Here is an 18,646-nt window from a genome sequence, read left to right on the forward strand (position 1 = left end):
GTGAAAATGAATATCTGCTTTACCTTCTGACTGTAACATTTGTCAATTGTTCCCTTGTTTTTCCAGCTGCAACTTAAGATCATTCTTCTTGGAAATCACCATATGAAGGCTAATAGCTTTCAAACACAACGCTCTTCTGCTAATACCCCAGTCAGTGATGTACAGGTGTTTTGTCTTAAACAGCTGATGGGAAACACCTGCTGTCACATCACTGATTAAGTTGTGTCCTGAAGTGAAAGTGATACATGAATGTTTCAGCTCATGGAGAGAAAAGGTGTCTTATGTGATTCGGTGTGGATTAACTCAGTGTGAGTTATAGGGGGATGTCTAAACGAGGACATTGCAGGATGTGATGAATCAAAACTTGGAGCGAAATAAAAAAAACATCCTCCTGAACACTATGAATGGAATCTGGATTCCCAACAATGGATGGATCTGCTGCCAAGAGATTTGTTTTCAGCATCTTTATCTGTATCAGCTATCAAGAAGAAGAAACAAAGATTTCTGGGTAATTAAGTCATCAAGTAGAATAACCAATATGTCTCTATGTGCCCTGTGATAGACTGGTGTCCTGTCCAGGGTGTACCTGCCTCACGGCTCCAGCCCCCCCGCGACCCCAATAGGGACAAGCGGTTAAAGATGAGTGAGTGAGTGAGTGATCTAACTTTCTGCAAGGCATTGCACGGCCACTGTTTGGCCAAAAGAAATACCCATTGTACATCACACATGACCCAGGTGTGAGGCAAAGGTCACATACAGTCCTGCAATGACAGATCTAATCAACAATCACCAACAATGAAACTTTCCAAGATGCCAAGAAGGCCACGAAAAAACCCAGAATCCCCTTTCTGTGCTCTTATTGCAGGCACAGCAGGGTCCCGAGTTGTTTAAGATCATGGCCATCGATAATGCATGTCCAGCCAAATTTTCTTTGTTTCAGTCTTTCCAAAACATCACACATGGGGCACAGAAGAAGAAAAAAAACACCAGCTTTCCCCTCATGCATCCAATCAATGGGGAGAATGGGAAATGGAGAATGCGGAAGGGTCACAACCCCAGGGGTGGAAATAATCCCCCAGTTGCTACCGGGTATCTGGTGTATAAACACTGCACTGGAAAAACATTAGTCTAAGTCTGAAGGTTTACACTATTGTAGCAGACAGTCCTTTGAGACCCAGCTGACAGAGGAGATACAAATAGTATGACAAAACTATAGCTGTAAAGATGAGTGCCTTCTGACTTTCAGCACAAAACAGCCCCCATTTCCAAATGTAGAAGGTCATTTGAATTCCTTTAAGTTATTAGATCTCACGCTTCTCAAAATGGAGAGACTGACTAGTCAGCCAGGTGGTGTGGTAAAGTCATCTCTCCAAGGGGTGAGAAGGTTCATGCTTAGCATGAAACCAATCTAGAGTTTAAGGTTTGGGAAGGGAGCATTGAATCACTATATTCTCTCATTAGCCCGACAGTAGAGTCTGCAGGAAAAGCAGATTGCCATCTTCGCTGCAGGCAAAGTCAGAGCACATTTGATATTCCCATTTGGCCTGAGCAAACCCTTTAAGTTAACACAGCTAACACGATTTTGCCAAGTAATCCTTGATTTTAATAATGTGTGAGTTTGTCTCCAAATAACTGATTGCTGTATTATGTTTCAGTTTCAATGTTTGCAGTGGCTGAAAAGGCATCGATAACAACCGTCAGAGACAGAGCTCTTAAACTCTTAAATCATTTCACATCAGGTTTTTTTTTAACGTGGTAACATAAAGCACATTCTTTAAGAGGAGAAAAAGCTTACACCTTTTTTTTTTTCGCTCTGAAAAGTCCAACTTATACAGCATGTGTGTCATCAAGCCTGTAATAACATGGCATTTCAAGTCCTGGTTAAAATTTCCAAAACATATATAGACTCACATTTGTTTTTCATTTGACTGGCGGCTAGGCCTTAGCCACCCAAAATTGGGTTTAGGGTTCCCGCATTACACTTCAGAGAATTTAACTCCCTCTTTCTTTAAGGAAAGCCTTAAAACGATGCATCACATAATGCAAACTCAGTGGACGGCTTAAGTTTCACCCTCTCTGCCCTCAGTGTCTTTTCACAGAGTCTTAAGAGGTCACCCAATTTTAATGGTCACTTATTGCCTGTGGAGCAGTTCCCTGTGGTATAAAAAGGTACCCCAAGACCACCCCAGTGCCAAAACAGCCTCAGGCTCAAGGGCTCAAAGTAATGCTGGCATTGATGATGCATACCTGCACAGGAAGACCTTATGAATTACACTCTTTCTCATTTCTACTTGATACACCATGGGCCTTGAACCTGAAACAGCAGCCCATAATGATTTATGTCTACGGTGGAGAAATAAAAAAGTGGTCCTAATTTTTTTTGATTTGTGCAGTTTATATCTGCCGACAGGGATATTTCTGTTCATGAGAGCAGGAGAGGTGCTTGTGCAGAAGACATGCAACACTCCTTTCCCTTCCCAAGACAGCTCAAATATTAGAGGAGGCACATTCGAGATGGATTGTTATGGCTTTTATGTTTTTGGATACAGGAACAATAAAGTTATCATGCCAAAGAACAAGGCCTTCATACTCGAGTCCAAGAAAATGATTATTTAATATAATGCAAAGCCATGCATAAAAAAGGAATTTAATTATGAGCATAAATATGCAATAGGTGGCTTTGTTTTATATGTGACTTGGACAGCCTCTTTCAATCTTTTCCAGTTCAAACCTTGATGTCATTACACTTATTCCACCCAAATGTTTTTAACAAATGCCAGTGGGTGAGTTCATGTCCTCTCCCTGCCAAAGAGATCAAATACACCAATATAGCAAAATATCAGGTGGCTTTCAATACCTGTAGAGAATAGAAAAGTCAGCAGTGTACTAACCTCAGCACGCTGTGTTCTGGGCTGGCTGGCGTCTGTCTCGATGGCGTACACATCCACCAGGTAGAGGTCGGAGCCTTGTTCTCGGTCCAGCTCTGCAGCCGTCTGTATCACTCCAGTGTGGCGGCCGATGGTGAAAAGTCGTCCCACGGATTTTCCAGCGCTGCGAACCGCCACGATGAAATACTCCACTTTGGTCGCTGAGCCCCGCGGGCTTGAGGCATCCAGGGAGATGACGTTGGTGCCTGGAGGCTGGCCCTCTTTGAGGATGGTGATGTATTTTGGCTGGGAAAAAACCGGCCCATCCATCCCTTGGAGGATGATGGTCAGCTCAGTTCTGGAGGTCTTGCGGCTGGTGCCGTGGTCGGTGGCTGACACTGTTAGGGTGTACATGAGTCGGGACTGTACAAGCTGGGAGGCCAGACGGATATCTCCGCTGTACCTGTCCATGATGAAGGTGTCAGAGTCCCCTTCTATAAGCTCGTACTCCACTTCTCCGTTTGCCCCCTCATCTGGGTCAAAGGCCAACACTGTTGTCAGGATGGAGCCCATGACTATGTTGGGCTCAGCCACAAGAGCATTCTGGGACATAAAAGTAGGAATGTTATCATTCAGGTCTGTGACCCATATTGTGACATTTTTCAGTGCGAAGCGGCGGAATTCATTTGGAACTGCCTGGTCAGTGGCTTTGACTGTCAGCTCGAACAGATTTGAAAACTCCCTGTCAATTTCCTTGCTGGTGTATATGACCCCGGTGCTTGAGTCAATGCTGAAGTGGCCTCCCCGGGGAATCTGCTGAACAATGGAGTATTCCAGCTCCCCGTTTATGTCTGCATCTGTGTCATGAGCTGTTATTGTCATGACTGAAGCTGAGAGGGGAAGATTTTCAGGGATGGATTTAAAAATGTCGCCGGGGGTAAATATGGGAGGGTTGTCGTTAAAATCCCTGACATGGATGACCACAGGAATCGATGAAGAGCGGGGTGGTCTGCCATTGTCCTTGGCAGTGATGTTGAGTTTGTAAAATGACTGGGTTTCAAAATCCAGCTTTTTAACCAAAAAGATGCTGCCGGTGTTAGGGCTGATGCTGAAAGTGCCATGGTTGTTTGTGGCTGTGATGCTGTAAGTTATGTCTGCGTTCTGCCCAGAATCGGCATCAGTGGCAGTCACAGAGGCCACCAGCTCTCCTATCCTCATGTTCTCCAGGGCGTCCACAGACACTGAAGATTTAGGGAAGGAGGGGGAGTTGTCATTCTCATCCAGGATGCTGATACTAAGCATACAGGAGGAGGACAGGGGCACTGTTCCAGCATCAACAGCTATGATTTTCAATGAATAGGAGGATGTAGATTCATAGTCCAACTTTCCTACTAAAGTAACCTGTCCAGAGCCACTATCAATAGTGAACTGTCCTTCCTCATTACCCTCAGAGATGTGATAATGAACCAGTCCGTTTTTGTTCTCATCCACATCGGAGGCGGAGGCCCGCAGCAGTTGTGTCATGTTTGGAGCTGACTCTGAGATGGAGGCCTGGTAAATGTCTTTGGTGAATTTGGGCGGGTTGTCATTGATGTCTTGAATGTAAACTTGCACTTTGGCCTGGTCTCTGAGGGGCTTGGGGAGACCCTGGTCTGACGAGACGACAACGAAGCTGAACACAGCGGCGCCTCTTTGTCTCATGAGCGACTCACGGTCAAACTGCAGCGTGCTGGTCAACTCCCCTGTGATGGCGTTCAGCTCAAAGTTGGACTGCGGAGTCTCAAATGTATATCTGACCTCACTGTTTGGGCCAAAGTCCTTATCCTCTGCAAAAACATGTCCAACAAGCGACCCCCTCTTCTGCTCTTCCTCGAAATGAAACACGTAATTGGTGCTGTTAAAGAGGGGACGGTTATCATTTACATCATCTAGAATCACGCTGACATTGACAGTGGCACTTAGCGGCTCCACGGCCCGGTCTTTGGCTACAACCACTAAGTTATATCTGTCCTGTATCTCTCGATCCAGCTCTGCTTTGATGTACAACTGCCCGTCTGGAAATATGCCAAACACATCACCTGTGTTGCCACCGGCGATGTCATACATAATCTCCCCATTAAGACCAGAGTCTTTGTCGGTGGCCTCCACTTTGAAAAAGCGGCTGTTGACAGGCTCAGACTCCATGATGATGACCTCGTACGAAAGCTGGTCAAACACTGGCGAGTTGTCGTTGACGTCATAAACACTGATGATGAGGATGAGGCTGGAGGTGTGCTGGGGGACCCCCATGTCTGCTGCGATGACCTCGACCTCATAAGAGCTTGTGGTGACCTCCAGAGGCCCGGTAAGCGTGATGAGGCCGTGCTTCTCATGAATATGAAACAGGCTTTTGGGGTTTTGTTTGAGGCTGTAAACCACCATGCCATTGGTGCCTTCGTCTGGATCAGAAGCTTTGGCCTGGAATATGACATGACCTGTGCTCCAGTTTTCCACTGCACTCACATGCTCCACAGCATGAATGAAATGAGGGGCATTATCATTTAAGTCCTTCACAGTGATGTTAACAAAGGCCTCCCCTGTGATCTCCCCAGCTCTGGCTACAACCTTCAGCTGATAGAAACCCTGCTCCTCCCTGTCTATCTGGCTCGATGCTGTGATCTGACCTGCGCTGTTAACAGCAAAAAGCCCCCTCTGGTCCCCTGAGGTGATTAGATAGGAAATGTTTGTGTTCAAATCTACAGTGGTGGCCGACACGGACCCTATAACCATCCCGATTCCCACATTTTCAAACATTACAAAACTGTACACTTTCTGGCTAAAGACTGGCGGGTTATCCTGTGTGTCAATGACCGTTACAGTCACTATAGCCTGGGTGTGTGAGCGCAGGCCACTACCATCTGCTGCTGTCACCTGCAGCTGGTAAGCCGTTTTCTCCTCTCTATCCAGGGGCACTTGTGTGGTAATTTTCCCAGTGTTGCTATTAATGCGGAATTTGGAAGCTTCTCCAGCTGTAATTATATATTTGAGCGTGCCATTTCGACCCAAATCGGGGTCTGTGGCTGAAACGGTGGTTACATAAGAACCCGAGGGCTCGTTCTCTTTCACATTGGCAAAATACTGCACAGGGTAGAAAACTGGCCTATTGTCATTGATATCCCTCAGGGTGATGTTGACTTTTCCTACAGAGTGCAAAGGGGGGCTGCCTGCATCTGCTGCCTGGATGTGAAGTAAGTAGGAGGCCTGATCCTCCCTGTCTAGCTCCACGGCTGTGCTTAATCGCCCTGACACGGCATCCAGGCGAAACAGCTCCTGGACACTGGCTGGAGTCTCTGCATCAAATGAGAACCGGATAGTTCCATTGGCTCCGACGTCGTCATCTGAGGCAGACAGCACCATCAGCTCAGTGCCTGCAGGAGCGTGCTCCACCAGAGAGACGTGATATGTGCTCTGTGTAAATGTGGGCACTTGGTCATTCACATCAGTGATGTTAACTATGAGTTTAGTGTAAGAAATCTTGGGTTGCAGCCCCTGGTCTTTGGCACTAATGTTGAGAACAATTTCAGACGCTATTTCCCTATCCAGCAAAGCGGCGCTGGTTACCAGACCACTGTTTTCACTGATGGAGAACCAGCCCAAAGTGTTTCCAGACACCAGGGAGTAGCGCAGGTTGGCATTCTGCCCAGAGTCACCATCTGTTGCAGAAACCCCTTTAATGTAGCTGCCTTTTGGTATGTCTTCACTGATATCTACTCTGTACAGTGTTTCCTGGAATATGGGTGGGTGATCATTGATATCATTCACAAAAATAACCAGGCTGGCAAAGGAGGACCGAGCGATAGGCTTGCCATTGTCGGACACAGACACAGTCAGGTTGTATGAGGAAATTCTCTCTCTGTCTAACACACTGGCCACTTTGATCAGACTTAAATTGGGCACAGGGGACGTGTGCACTTCAAAGTGTCTCTGCTCGTTGCCTCCTAAGATCGAAACAGATATGTTACCATTAGCTGTGGGGGAGTCTGAATCTGAAACAGTGAGTAGAGCCACAACTGTGCCAATCTGTGCGTTTTCATCCACGGAGGCAAATTTAGAAGTTGTAGGAAAATACCTAAACTTCACTACGGGGTCATTATCATTCACATCTAAAAGTTTGATTGTGGCTTCTGTTCTGCCTGACAGAGAGGGCACCCCATTGTCTACTGCATGAATAGTCAGGGAGTACTCTCTCTTGCTCTCATAATCCAAACCCTCTTTTATAACAATAGTACCAGCTTTGGGGTCAATTTGGAAAGGTGTGCCTTCATCTAAAAAGTACCTGATTTCAGCATTGGCTCCCTCATCCTGATCCGATGCTGTAATCTGCAGAACACTAGAACCTACTGCAGCATCCTCAAAAACACTAGTTTGATATTGATCCTGATCAAAAATAGGAGGGTTGTCATTTATGTCTTGGATGGTGACGTTTACTTGCAGGTAGCCAAACTTTTTCGGCTCTCCTTTGTCCTCCACTTCAACCAGGAGCTGGTAGAAGGGAGTAACTTCCCTGTCCAAGCCTCCAGTTGAAACAAGGTGCAAGAATGCCCCCTCTCCACTAGGATTGACTGTAATATCCAAGCGGAATTTCCTCTGCTCGTTGCCTTTCACTATTCTGTACGTGGTGTGATCAACTCCGTTACTTCCAATGTCTGAGTCTGTGGCAGTGTCCAGAATCACTTGCCTGCCGCTGCTGGCGTCCTCCTTAAAAGACACGACAATTGACGCGTCTGGAAACACCGGGGAGTTATCATTAATATCCAAAACTACTATCCTGACCTCGGTGGGGTAGGTGGGTTGGCTGGACAGCACCACCACGTTGATGACATCGCTCTGCAGAACCTCCCTGTCAATCACAGAGGAGGTGTAAATGACTCCGGTGGTGCCGTTAATTGCAAAAAGTTTGTGGTTCTCGCTGAAGCGGTACGTGAAGCCGGGCTTGGTCTCTATCGTGCCCACGTAGGTGCCGACGGGCTGCTCCTCCAGGACCTGAAACTCTTGACGGACTTGGCTGGATGCTGAGTACTGCGACAGAGTCCATAATATCAGTAAAATCATATGAAACCGGCCTAAGCCCCTACCTGCGAGCGCCATGGTCACTTAGCCAGTCCACCTTTCTCAGACAGAGTCCATGCCTATGATGCATCAACTTTACCGGGCTCTAAAGCATTGTATTCCAGATGCTGTGCAGAAGAAATCTCAAATGGGAAAAGCCAGCAGCGACTCTTTCCACAGTTATTCAGTGTCCCAAAGTACTCCAGAAGTGTTCGTTTGTATCCTGCGCCGCGCTGCGCGTCAACGCAACACAATCCTCTGAATGGAGAGAAGGATTCCCAGATCAGAAACGTTTCAATTCAGCTCCGCAAAAACAAAAACATGTCCAATCTCACAATCCATTAAAAAGGTAAAAACAAAACTACAAGTTGCTTGCTCCGTGGAGAAAAGAAAAAAAGTTTATCCAAAAGTTTGGGCGCAAGTGAGCGGCGTGGAGTGCGGGCAGGCGGCTGAGCCTACGCACCGTCCCGTGGAATAACGGTGCAGGCGCTTCAGTCATATTGCGCTCAGGAGTCCCAGTAAGTTAGGACAAAGCAGGAGTTCGACAAACTCCCTCCCATCGCTCATCCCATTGGATGGCGCCGCTCCTGCCCGCCCTCCCACCGCCTGTCCCCCTCCATTGTGCAGCGCAGCCCGTTGTCCCCGCTTGTGGAAGGAGGTGTCAATCAAATAAGGCAGGTAATGATGCGCCGAGCGCGCTCGATTACTCCAGTAGCAGATTAACGTGAGTTAAAACTGTCTCTATGAGCTCAGGACCTGTGCGTTTCTCATAAAACACACAGAAACATACAGATCGTATGATTCACAATGTATATTTCAAAACACGAGTGGTGCAGGAGGTAAAACTGAGCGTTAAAAGGTGAAAAGTTGCTTTCAAATTCGTATTTGAGCACCATGAAAGTGTTGTTTAACATGATATAAGTATTATAATGATACCCTCTAAATAAACAAATAGGATTAAGTCAAGATAAACACAATTATTTCTACTAAAATTGTCCAAACCATTTATTTAAATGTAGCCGAATGGTCCAATTCTGTTGAGTAGTTAGACTGTACACTGAACCTTACTGTCTTCTGTGTAAGACATTGTGGGGTCTTCTTATGCTGGAGTCAAATTTTAAAAAACATATTTCTGCATTATATGTAGGCGTCTAATAAAGCTCAATGTTTAGTGACATTTCCCAGAATTCATAACAGCCGGTGATATATTTGCATAACGGCAGATGCAGGAGGCTTCGTTTGCGTGGTTAAGTGGCTCCATCTAGTGGACAACATGTTGTACTTCTAATCTAAACATGCTTCTAAAGAGCAGGAGGTATATCATTTCTTATCTTTAGGCCCTTTGAAAACCATATAAACATGTTAAATAATGTAAACACAAAGTTATTACAGTAGGAAAAGAGTTATCTCTCTGTGGAAGGTTAAGCTGTAAAATTATACTCAAACGTATTAGTTCCTCCTGCGTGTGATGAAAGGTGAGATGATCCATAGCACCAATCTATCTGATCAGGACGTTTCTGTACACACACACACACACACACACACACACACACACACACACACACACACACACACACACACACACACACACACACACACACACACACACACACACACACACACACACACACACACACACACACACACACACACACACACACACACACACACACACACACACACACACACACACACACACACACACACACACACACACACACACACACACACACACACACGTTAAATGAACAAAACCATAATTTGTGTGAATATAAAAAAAAAAGTCATAATTTACGGATTATTAAATTGAGTTCTATAATGTAAATATTTGAGTAGAGTAAGGAAAAAAAAGGATCTCATTATTTCCCATTTTTGCTTCATGAACACAATATTTTACATCGGAAGAAGAAGAATTACTTTATTTATCCCGCAACGGGGAAATTGAATTATTAATCATGTTACACACACACACACACACACACACACACACCTATATACATGCAATTAAGGAGAGATGTCAGAGTGAGGGCACTGCCAGTGACCGGCGCCCCAAGCAGTTGGGGGTTCCGCGCCTTGCTCAACAGCACCTCGGCAGTGCCCAGGAGATGAACTGGCACCTCTCCAGCCACCAGTCCACGCTCCATACATGGGCCACACAGGGACCAGCGACCCTACGGTTCCCAGCCAAGTCACCTATGGACTGAGCTACTGCCGCCCATCAGCACATTACATATTAAAAATAATTTTGCGAATTATATTGTTTTATATTCAGTCTTTATAACTTCTTCAGCAGTGCTCACGTGACAGTTTCACTTTTCTAAAGAAAGAGAATGTTTCAGAATGTAGAAATATAAGGCAGATACAAATACTACTGTATTATTATTATTATTATCTATCTTCAATCAATTCCCCTCAAAATTGTCAATACACACGTCTCAAACCCAAACAAACACAACCATATTTACGATGAACTCTATAACCTGAGGGATAAGGTTGGGTCCAGGGTAAATGAGTTCAGTGAAAAGTCCAACAGCAGAAAGGAGAAGTGTTTGAAATTCCACGCGGAGGATCTGAAAGTGAACTCCTGCTGCACTTCATCTGTCCTGCGAAATGACATTACGGAGGATAATTATACCCCTCCTCGTTTTGAGAGACATAAATGTTTATTCGTGTTTTGTATTTGACAATTTGTGGCTTCCGTAATCAGGCCGTCGGCTGCCTGGACGTTAAGTAGGACATGAGTCGACTAATGTAATTGAATTAGGGAGTGGGCTGGACTGGTTGGGAGCTGTGCAGCCTGACTGACACAGATCCAATGTTTCAGTTGCAGACAGAGCATCAAAGTAGATTACGTCCCCACAGGAGACTTTTGGCTAACCTGATTACACCGGCTAAGCTAGGAGCTCTCAGGATGCTTTTGATATAAATATCAAGTTGTTGTCATGTTTGAGTTAATGCCCTTATGCTGACTGATGTTTTCACGTGCTCTCACTGATCCCGGCGCTCATTTTGACGTGGAAGACATGTGGATCCGGTGGCCTGCGCCGGCATTGGAAACACATGCAAATACAGTAGCAAACTGAAAGTTAAGACGACTTGTAAAGCTGTCTGTATATGAGTTCTTACCCCGCTTTCATATTCTTTTATGGAAATGCTCAGATTGTTTGGATTGGAATCGATCGTAGCCTGTTCTTGCTTTGCATCAATTACCTGTCAAGAGGGATCCACGGCTTCCCCTTGTTTTCCTTCGCGTCATCATTCTCGTCTGTCATTTTACATCTTTCCTAGCACGGTGAGCTCTTTTCCCTGTTGAAAGCCAGGAATTAAAGACGGGGAAGTCAGTCTGTCAGTGAATCAGTCTTTTAATCCAACACTTGGTCCAGGAGCCAGTTTCACAAAGTTATTTTAGACTGGCCTTTAATGTTCTTACAGTCATTTTACTGCTAGATTAGTCTAGACATTTTAGACTATTTCAAGCCTAAAAAGTTAATCACCCAGCCCCCAGGCTAACAGTGGACTAAAAGCCATGTTACTTGGATGTATTTAGGCCGGTTTCACACAGAATAACTTTGACTTTGGTTTAGATATAACTGCTGGTCAGACTTCAGATAGATGTCTAAATTAATCCGAATAACATGGCTCTTAAGTCGCCGTGTCACACTGTCCTTCCGTACCGTGCCCCAGGACGTTTAAAACAATGGTGGTGAAAGGTTCACGTTGGTGTGATGCGGAGGTGGAGTGTTTACTCCAGACTGGGTTGGATGAAAATATTCAAAAACAGTCGACACACAAAAACTCTGAGGTCTGTGGAAAGATTTGTTAACAAACCAACACATGGCGATGACGTCATCAATGTGCGTGACGTGTTACAGCGTGATGACGTATAGGCAGCAAGAAGCATTCACAGAGGACCAGGTAGTGTGAGTACAAACGGGCCTGGCCTGCTGGGGGAGAGGGGGCATGGAACGGACGGACAGTGTGCATGCGCCCTTAGTCCAGTTAGCCTGGGAGCAGGGTGGCTAACTTTTTAGGCTTAAAAAAGTCTAAACTGTCTAGACTAATCTAATGACAGAATAACTGTAAGCTACTGTCTAACACTAAAGACCAGTTTGGTATTAATTATATTCATGGTCCTCAGAAGAGGATTCCTCATCATGTTGTTCCTAATCATCTGTCTGGCGCCACGGTCAGTTCAAAATATGTACTTGATGGACTTTGCTCAATGACAAAGTATGCTGAAAATACGTCATCAGATGTCAATTAAGTCTGTGTCACAGGTGGAGTGAGCGGTGAAACAGGAAGGCAGAACTAGTGCAGTTACATTCATTAAGGTCCAGACACTTACAGGGCCATGAGGCGGGCGAGGGTCAAAACCAGAGAGGCAAATCCAACACAGGCAGGAACCCAAAGTCCAAACAATCAGGCATTTTCAAACTGGTAGAACAAGCCAGCCAGAGGACTGGAAAGCTAGGCTGGACAATCAGTCTAGGTAGAGTAGGCCGGTAAAGAGGAAATGAGGTAGAGGGGGGAGGGGGCGGGGAAGCTCAGGTGAGGGGGGTGAGGTCGTTGCAGGGCAGATGGGAGTGGCAGCATGTGGAATGAAAGGAGAAAAGTCTGAGGACATCTGGTGGACAGGTAAAGAATAACGCTGAAGGGGATGACATGAAGAGGAATACAGAGGTGGACTTCTTGTGGTGCGTATGCATTACTTGAGCACCAAATATTAAAATAGAGTGGGAAGATTATAGTGAAGTTTATTGAGCAGATCCATGCTCATCAGAGGATGTGCATTTTCTCTTCTGGACTCTCTGTGACCCGTACCTTAATGCCATGTCGGCTGTTCATACGGGCCTGCGTTTAATGAAGATGCTTCATGTTGCTGGAATCTAATCACCAAAGTGTTTGTCTGTTGCTAACCACAATAAATGGTGTACTATACTTTCAATTGATTTCTCCTCATTTAGATAAAGTAACTCATTGCAAAAGCACATGTACCTCCGGCAGGGATGTCTTCAGCTCGATTCGTCTGTTTGTCAGCAGGATTACGGAAAACCTACTGGGGCGTGTTACTACCCCCCAAAAGGCTATTGACAAAATAGCTCCAATATAATGAAAAGAGTCACTGACTGTAGAAAGTAACAGTAAATTTATTTTTGAATAATATAAATAACCACCCAAACAGGTGTGACCTTCAACAAATCTACCAAAAAGCTGATGGGACGACCAAAACTGAACAAACCCAACCCACAAAGGGCCGCCGGACTGGGCTCCTCCCTTCAGCCTAAACCAACCAAGAAACTAAATCTAACAGATATAAAGGTGTACAAACATGACAACCGGACCCATCAACAGAAACAAAGGACTAACAAAAGCAAAAACCAACTCATGGAAGAAGACAAATGCATGCTGCTGCTTGAGCCGGGAAAGGAGAGAGAGAGTTGGTTCCTGCCCATTTGTCAGCAGTGGTGTTTCCAGAATTTTCTGACTGGGTGGCACTGACCTTTGTAAAGGAGGCATGAAGTATGCGTGCTCACATTTAGTATTTCTCTCTGCAATACTCACATCTAACCCCCAGAGGCCGACAGTTCACCCAATTTGCAAATTCTAACCATTTTTAAAATGTTTTATCAATAAGTGATCGAAATGGCCGAAAATCCCTACAAAATATTACAGTAAGACCCCGAGACCCTGAGGAACCAAAACAGTGTGTGTCCCTAACTGCATGGGATTAGCATAACGTGGACATGGTGTGTGTACCCATAGAACCCATTTTCATTCAGATATCTTGAGGTCAGAGGTCAAGGGCACTCTTTGCAAATGGCCGTGCCAGTTTTTTCCTTGACGAAATTTAGATTACATTTGGAGTGTAATTTAGCTCCGTTTCTGATAAGAAAACACACAGTTGGTTGATACCAATGGAATCCTTAGGCTGTCTAGGTTCATATGATACCAATATTTTCATCTAGCTTTAAAACAGAGCCTGCTACAGCCTCTTTGGGCGGCAGTAGCGCAGTCCAGAGGTGACTCGGCTGGGAACCGTAGGGTCGCCGGTTCGTGTCCCTGTGTGGACATGAATGGAGTGTGGACTGGTGGCTGGAGAGGTGCCAGTTCATCTCCTGGGCACTGCTGAGGCGCTGTTGAGCAAGGCACTGAACCCCCAACTGCTCGGGGCGCCGATCCATTGGCAGCCCCCTCGCTCTGACATCTCTCCATTAATTGCATGTATATAGGTCCTGTTTGTGCATGTGATTGGATTTTGGGCCTGTGTGTGTGTAACCTGATTAATAATAATATTGAATCATATGAAAAAATTGAATTTCCCCTTGCGGGATTAATAAAGTAATTCTTCTTCTTAAAGACAGTAATGTCCCAGGGTTGTGGGTCTCTTACTGGGGCGGCACATGGGCTAGCCAATCAGATTTTGAGGGTGCCCTGTGCCATCCAAGCTCACCTCCTGGATAAGCCCCTGATTGGTAGATGATTATGTCAAAACCCATTATGACTCACATTTTTCCTACATATACAGATACGGAGCAAGTTTGGGGTTCAAACAGCCAGGGATCAAACTATCTATTCACCACCTGTCCACTCATTAATCTGCCCACTTATTAATCACTTCAACACAAATCAAGTACAGGAAATGGCCCTAGCTGCATCCCACCTTGTGATTCTGGATGATCAAGATGATTCTGTTTGAATTTTTTACATACAAACAGTGCCGCTTTCAGTTTAGAGTCGGTGCTCAATGAAAAACCAGGACACCGCCTTGAAAACCAATCATGCACCAACTGAGTGGTTGTGTTGTGAGTGGTTTGTGTCTGGAAAATTACTTTTATGAGGCCGTGCAGAGAGCTGCATGCAAAGCAAGTTGACGAGGACGTTAAAAAGAAAGTGAAATGAAATTATCTTCGGCTCGCGTTGATCACCCATCGTGGACGAGGCAGACAGATGTCAGATAGAAACGTGAAATCCCCTCAATAAAATTAGTTCAGACTATCAAAGGCTGTTTCCTCCACTCTGAAAAAAAAAGCTCAGCGCAAGTACACAGTGCCTACTCTCATAAAATCCATCAGCATATTGTAAAGTCAAAGCTCGGCCGTAAAGATCAAATGCAGGAGTCAATGAGAAGATGAAGGGCTGCGGTAATCCAAAGCAGCCATTCACGCACCGTGCTCTGTCTTCTGTGAAGTGTACGGAAATGGGATCCGACCTGAATGAACTGACGCAAAAGAAGGACAATCGGGTTTGAACTTTTTGAGTACGGGGCAGATATAAGGGCAGATAATGACATGCTAATCGTGCGTTGTTCATTCTGTAACGCTTGAGCGCAGCTTTCGTGGTCAGTCCTGTTTCATCCCTCAGGGGTCGAGGAGAAACATTGTCGGAGAGGAGGGTAAATTGTTACTTTTTTTTTTTTTTACAAGCAAGCCGTTGGTTTCGGTCTCAGGCAACGGCAGTTTAGTTGAATAGGCTTAAAAAAGTGAGCTACAAAAAGGTTATTGTATGCCTCGGGGAAGTGCGAGCCAGCAAAACAACACTGCCCTCTTTTCTAATAACCAGTGTGTGAACGGCCAGCCATTAATTCTGTCAGTGGATCTATTGCATGTCTGTATTTGTTTAACATGCTTTTCGGGTTTTAAATCGTCGTCCTAGTTTTCTGCGGGAGTTTTCCCAGCAAGCCCTTGTTGCGGAGTCTAATGTGAGGGCCTGCTGTTTCCTAGCATGCTCGCCTTCTCCCAGTTTCCATCTCCCTCGTCTGCTCACACTGAGAAAATCTCAGCGCGGGGAAATAAATATCAATCAGTAAACTCTACTGTTGGGTACATTACATGGGCGTTGTATGAGATATCCCTTGCGCCGGCGTTTGCCAAACACACCAAACAGTCATTCATTGTGGGGTGGAGGGCCAAATGTTTCAGCCATGTTGAAATGTAGAATTACAGAATACAAATCTTTTGATGAAATATACAGGAGGGGTTTCTCACTGGAGTCAGTCAGAAGGGAAAAGGGTGATGACATGAGATGGAGCGGTTAACCCATCCTGGCACTTCAGAGCCTCAGCTAACTCACTAATGAAGCTGCCAGTATACTACATGAACAAATGTCTGGCGACTTTAATTACTTTGTGACATTCGAGGCAAATAAATACACAATGTGGCCGAAAGCTCTGTGGACGACCCCGTCTACTGTCTATTGCATGTCTGGTTTTCCCAGTTTGGCGTGGAACAACTTCACTGTGCCCTGACTTCAACCCCATCCAACACCTTCGGGATGAACTGAGATATGGACTATGAGCCAGGATTTACCGCTCAATCAGTGGCCGACCTCACTAACAACTGTTCTAATATATAAATTGTTCTAGGAACTATTCCAGGACACATTTCTGGCACCTGTGTTCGGCTTCAGTTCAGCCCTTCATTCTCCGCCCTGACAGTTCCTGCACCATCAGAAAGTACTTACCCCGGAGCCAGGAATTGTTTGCCATGAAGCTATCATAGTGGATTAAATAGTAGTCCCTGGTACTTCTGGTTGAAACACAGGTAAAGGGCATTAATTCCTCCAAAGGTCCAAAGGGAAAGTCCCTGTGGTAAAAACGCCCCATAATGCAATTGTTGTTGGTTCTCGACGACTGAGTGAGTTCACTGAACTTCAGGAAACAAGTTTAGTTCGATTCAAGTTCACTCAACATATATATATTGTATATATACATATACATTAAGTTAATGATAAAAGATTAGTTGAGTCCACTAAAAATGTTTGTAATCTTTTCCAGTGCATGTTTAATGTTCACATACTTTGTATATACTGTGTAGATACTGCATTATACTGTAACCCATTCAGCCATGAAGCAGTCAATTCAATTGTTTGATTCTCAACTGGTGTGTTGTCTTATCCTTTCTTTTGTCTGCTTCTTTTGTTAATTGTTTACACCTGATGATTCACGTGTTTTAATAGGAAATAGGAAATAGGATGTTGCTTTTTAGGGCTCATTAAGGAATGTAAAAGGTCATGAGTCACTTTATATCTTTGATTTACGAAGCCCAGATGTCTCAAAGACCCCTGTTTTAAGACACATATAAACACTTTATACATTTTAATTTGGGTCTGACATGATTCAGAAAGTTAAATTATCATTGCAGGGGCGGCTGTGGCTCAGAGATAGAGTGGGTTGTCCTCCATTCAAGAGATCGTCGGTTCGATCCTCTCGGTCCGCATGTCGATGTCTCCTTGGGCAAGACACCGAACCCCAAATTGCTCCCTGTGCTGCGCATGGGTGTGTAAATGTGGTGTGAATGATTAGATTAGATGGTCTGTAGATGTCCACTGCCATCTGTGTGAATGTGACAAGTGGTGTGAAAGCGCCTTGAGTAGTCAGAAGACTATAAAGGCGCTATATAAGTAAAAGTCCATTTACCATTTCTATTCTTAGAATTAGATTTACTCCCGTTCCCTCTGTAAAAACTACAGATATTATAAATATGCTGATATTTTTAAGTTCAAAAGTTAAACTACTGGAGACAAGTGGTCTCCTACTTCACATCAAAGTCCATTCTCAGTGTTTGTGCACTTCACTGTGTTTCCAGTGTGGAAGTTGCATATCGGACAATTATTGTCTTCCATGCCAGTTGCAATGTCACAATATCTTGCTTGTACATATACGTGTTAAACTCAGATTTAATCAGGAGTAGATGAATTTAAAAACAGCCTTCACCGCACATCCATAACTCTTCAGAGTGAAGGTCAAACATCCAAATCAAGTAACTACTGTGTATCACCAAACACATCTGCGAGTGGGTGGGGTTGTAATGTTTTTTTTTCCAAATGACTGGGTGAACATGTTTACCCTTTATTTTTTTTAAATCGAAAGTGATTTGTAAGTGAGAGTACAATAAAGACAGCGATACATGCAGTATCATGATGTGGAATATGGTAGAAAATGCCCTTCACTCTACATGCAGTACCTCAGCTGACTCCCAGGTGTCAGTATTGCATCATTACAAAAAATCTAATCTTTGATCAGAACCCAGTAACAGTGAAGGCATGCAAAAGACACACACACACACACACACACACACACACACACACACACACAAACAACAACCCCTATTTATTCCTGTTGCAGGCCTATTTATAGCAGGATAATGCGGATGGAAATTTGAAAAACCAAATATTTTAACAGAGAGGGGAATAACCAATCCTCTGCCCTTCATCACAAACCTCTCCAAACTAGTGGTGCCAATATGTTACACCGCAGGCACAGAGATTACACATATTATGAACTGCTTGTTATTAATGTTTAATCTGTGAGTCAATAATGGTGTGTGTCATCGACATTATTAGCCTAGTAGCAAATGCATTTTGTTCATTTTTACCTTTTTTTTTTTACCATATACTAAAGTGGTCACTGCTGTGCTTTGACTAACTGGGCATAATTGGATAATGACAGACAGCCATATATTTTCATTAAGATGTTGCAGAATTGCAGAAAAACTTAATTAAAACTGAAGATGATAAACATGCAACAGGAACTAAACCTGGAAATATGTTGATTTGAAGGTTTACACACACACACACACACACACACACACACACACACACACACACACACACACACACACACACACACACACACACACACACACACACACACACACACACACACACACACACACACACACCAGTGACAAATA

General features: G+C 44.5%; 1 protein-coding gene across 1 annotated transcript in view; it reads right to left on the reverse strand.

Moving 5' to 3' along the window:
• fat4 (FAT atypical cadherin 4) overlaps positions 1 to 8,004 on the reverse strand; it is a 104,913-nt gene extending 96,909 nt beyond the window's left edge. Inside the window, exon 1 of the mRNA XM_083915955.1 lies at positions 2,892 to 8,004. Coding sequence (XP_083772081.1) covers positions 2,892 to 7,994 — 5,103 coding nt within the window. The 5' untranslated portion in view covers positions 7,995 to 8,004. The remainder of the gene's footprint in view (positions 1 to 2,891) is intronic.
• Between the last annotated feature and the right edge of the window lie 10,642 nt (positions 8,005 to 18,646).

Source organism: Echiichthys vipera, assembly GCF_963691815.1.
Source record: "Echiichthys vipera genome assembly, chromosome: 6".
Classification (NCBI taxonomy): Eukaryota; Metazoa; Chordata; class Actinopteri; order Perciformes; family Trachinidae; genus Echiichthys; species Echiichthys vipera.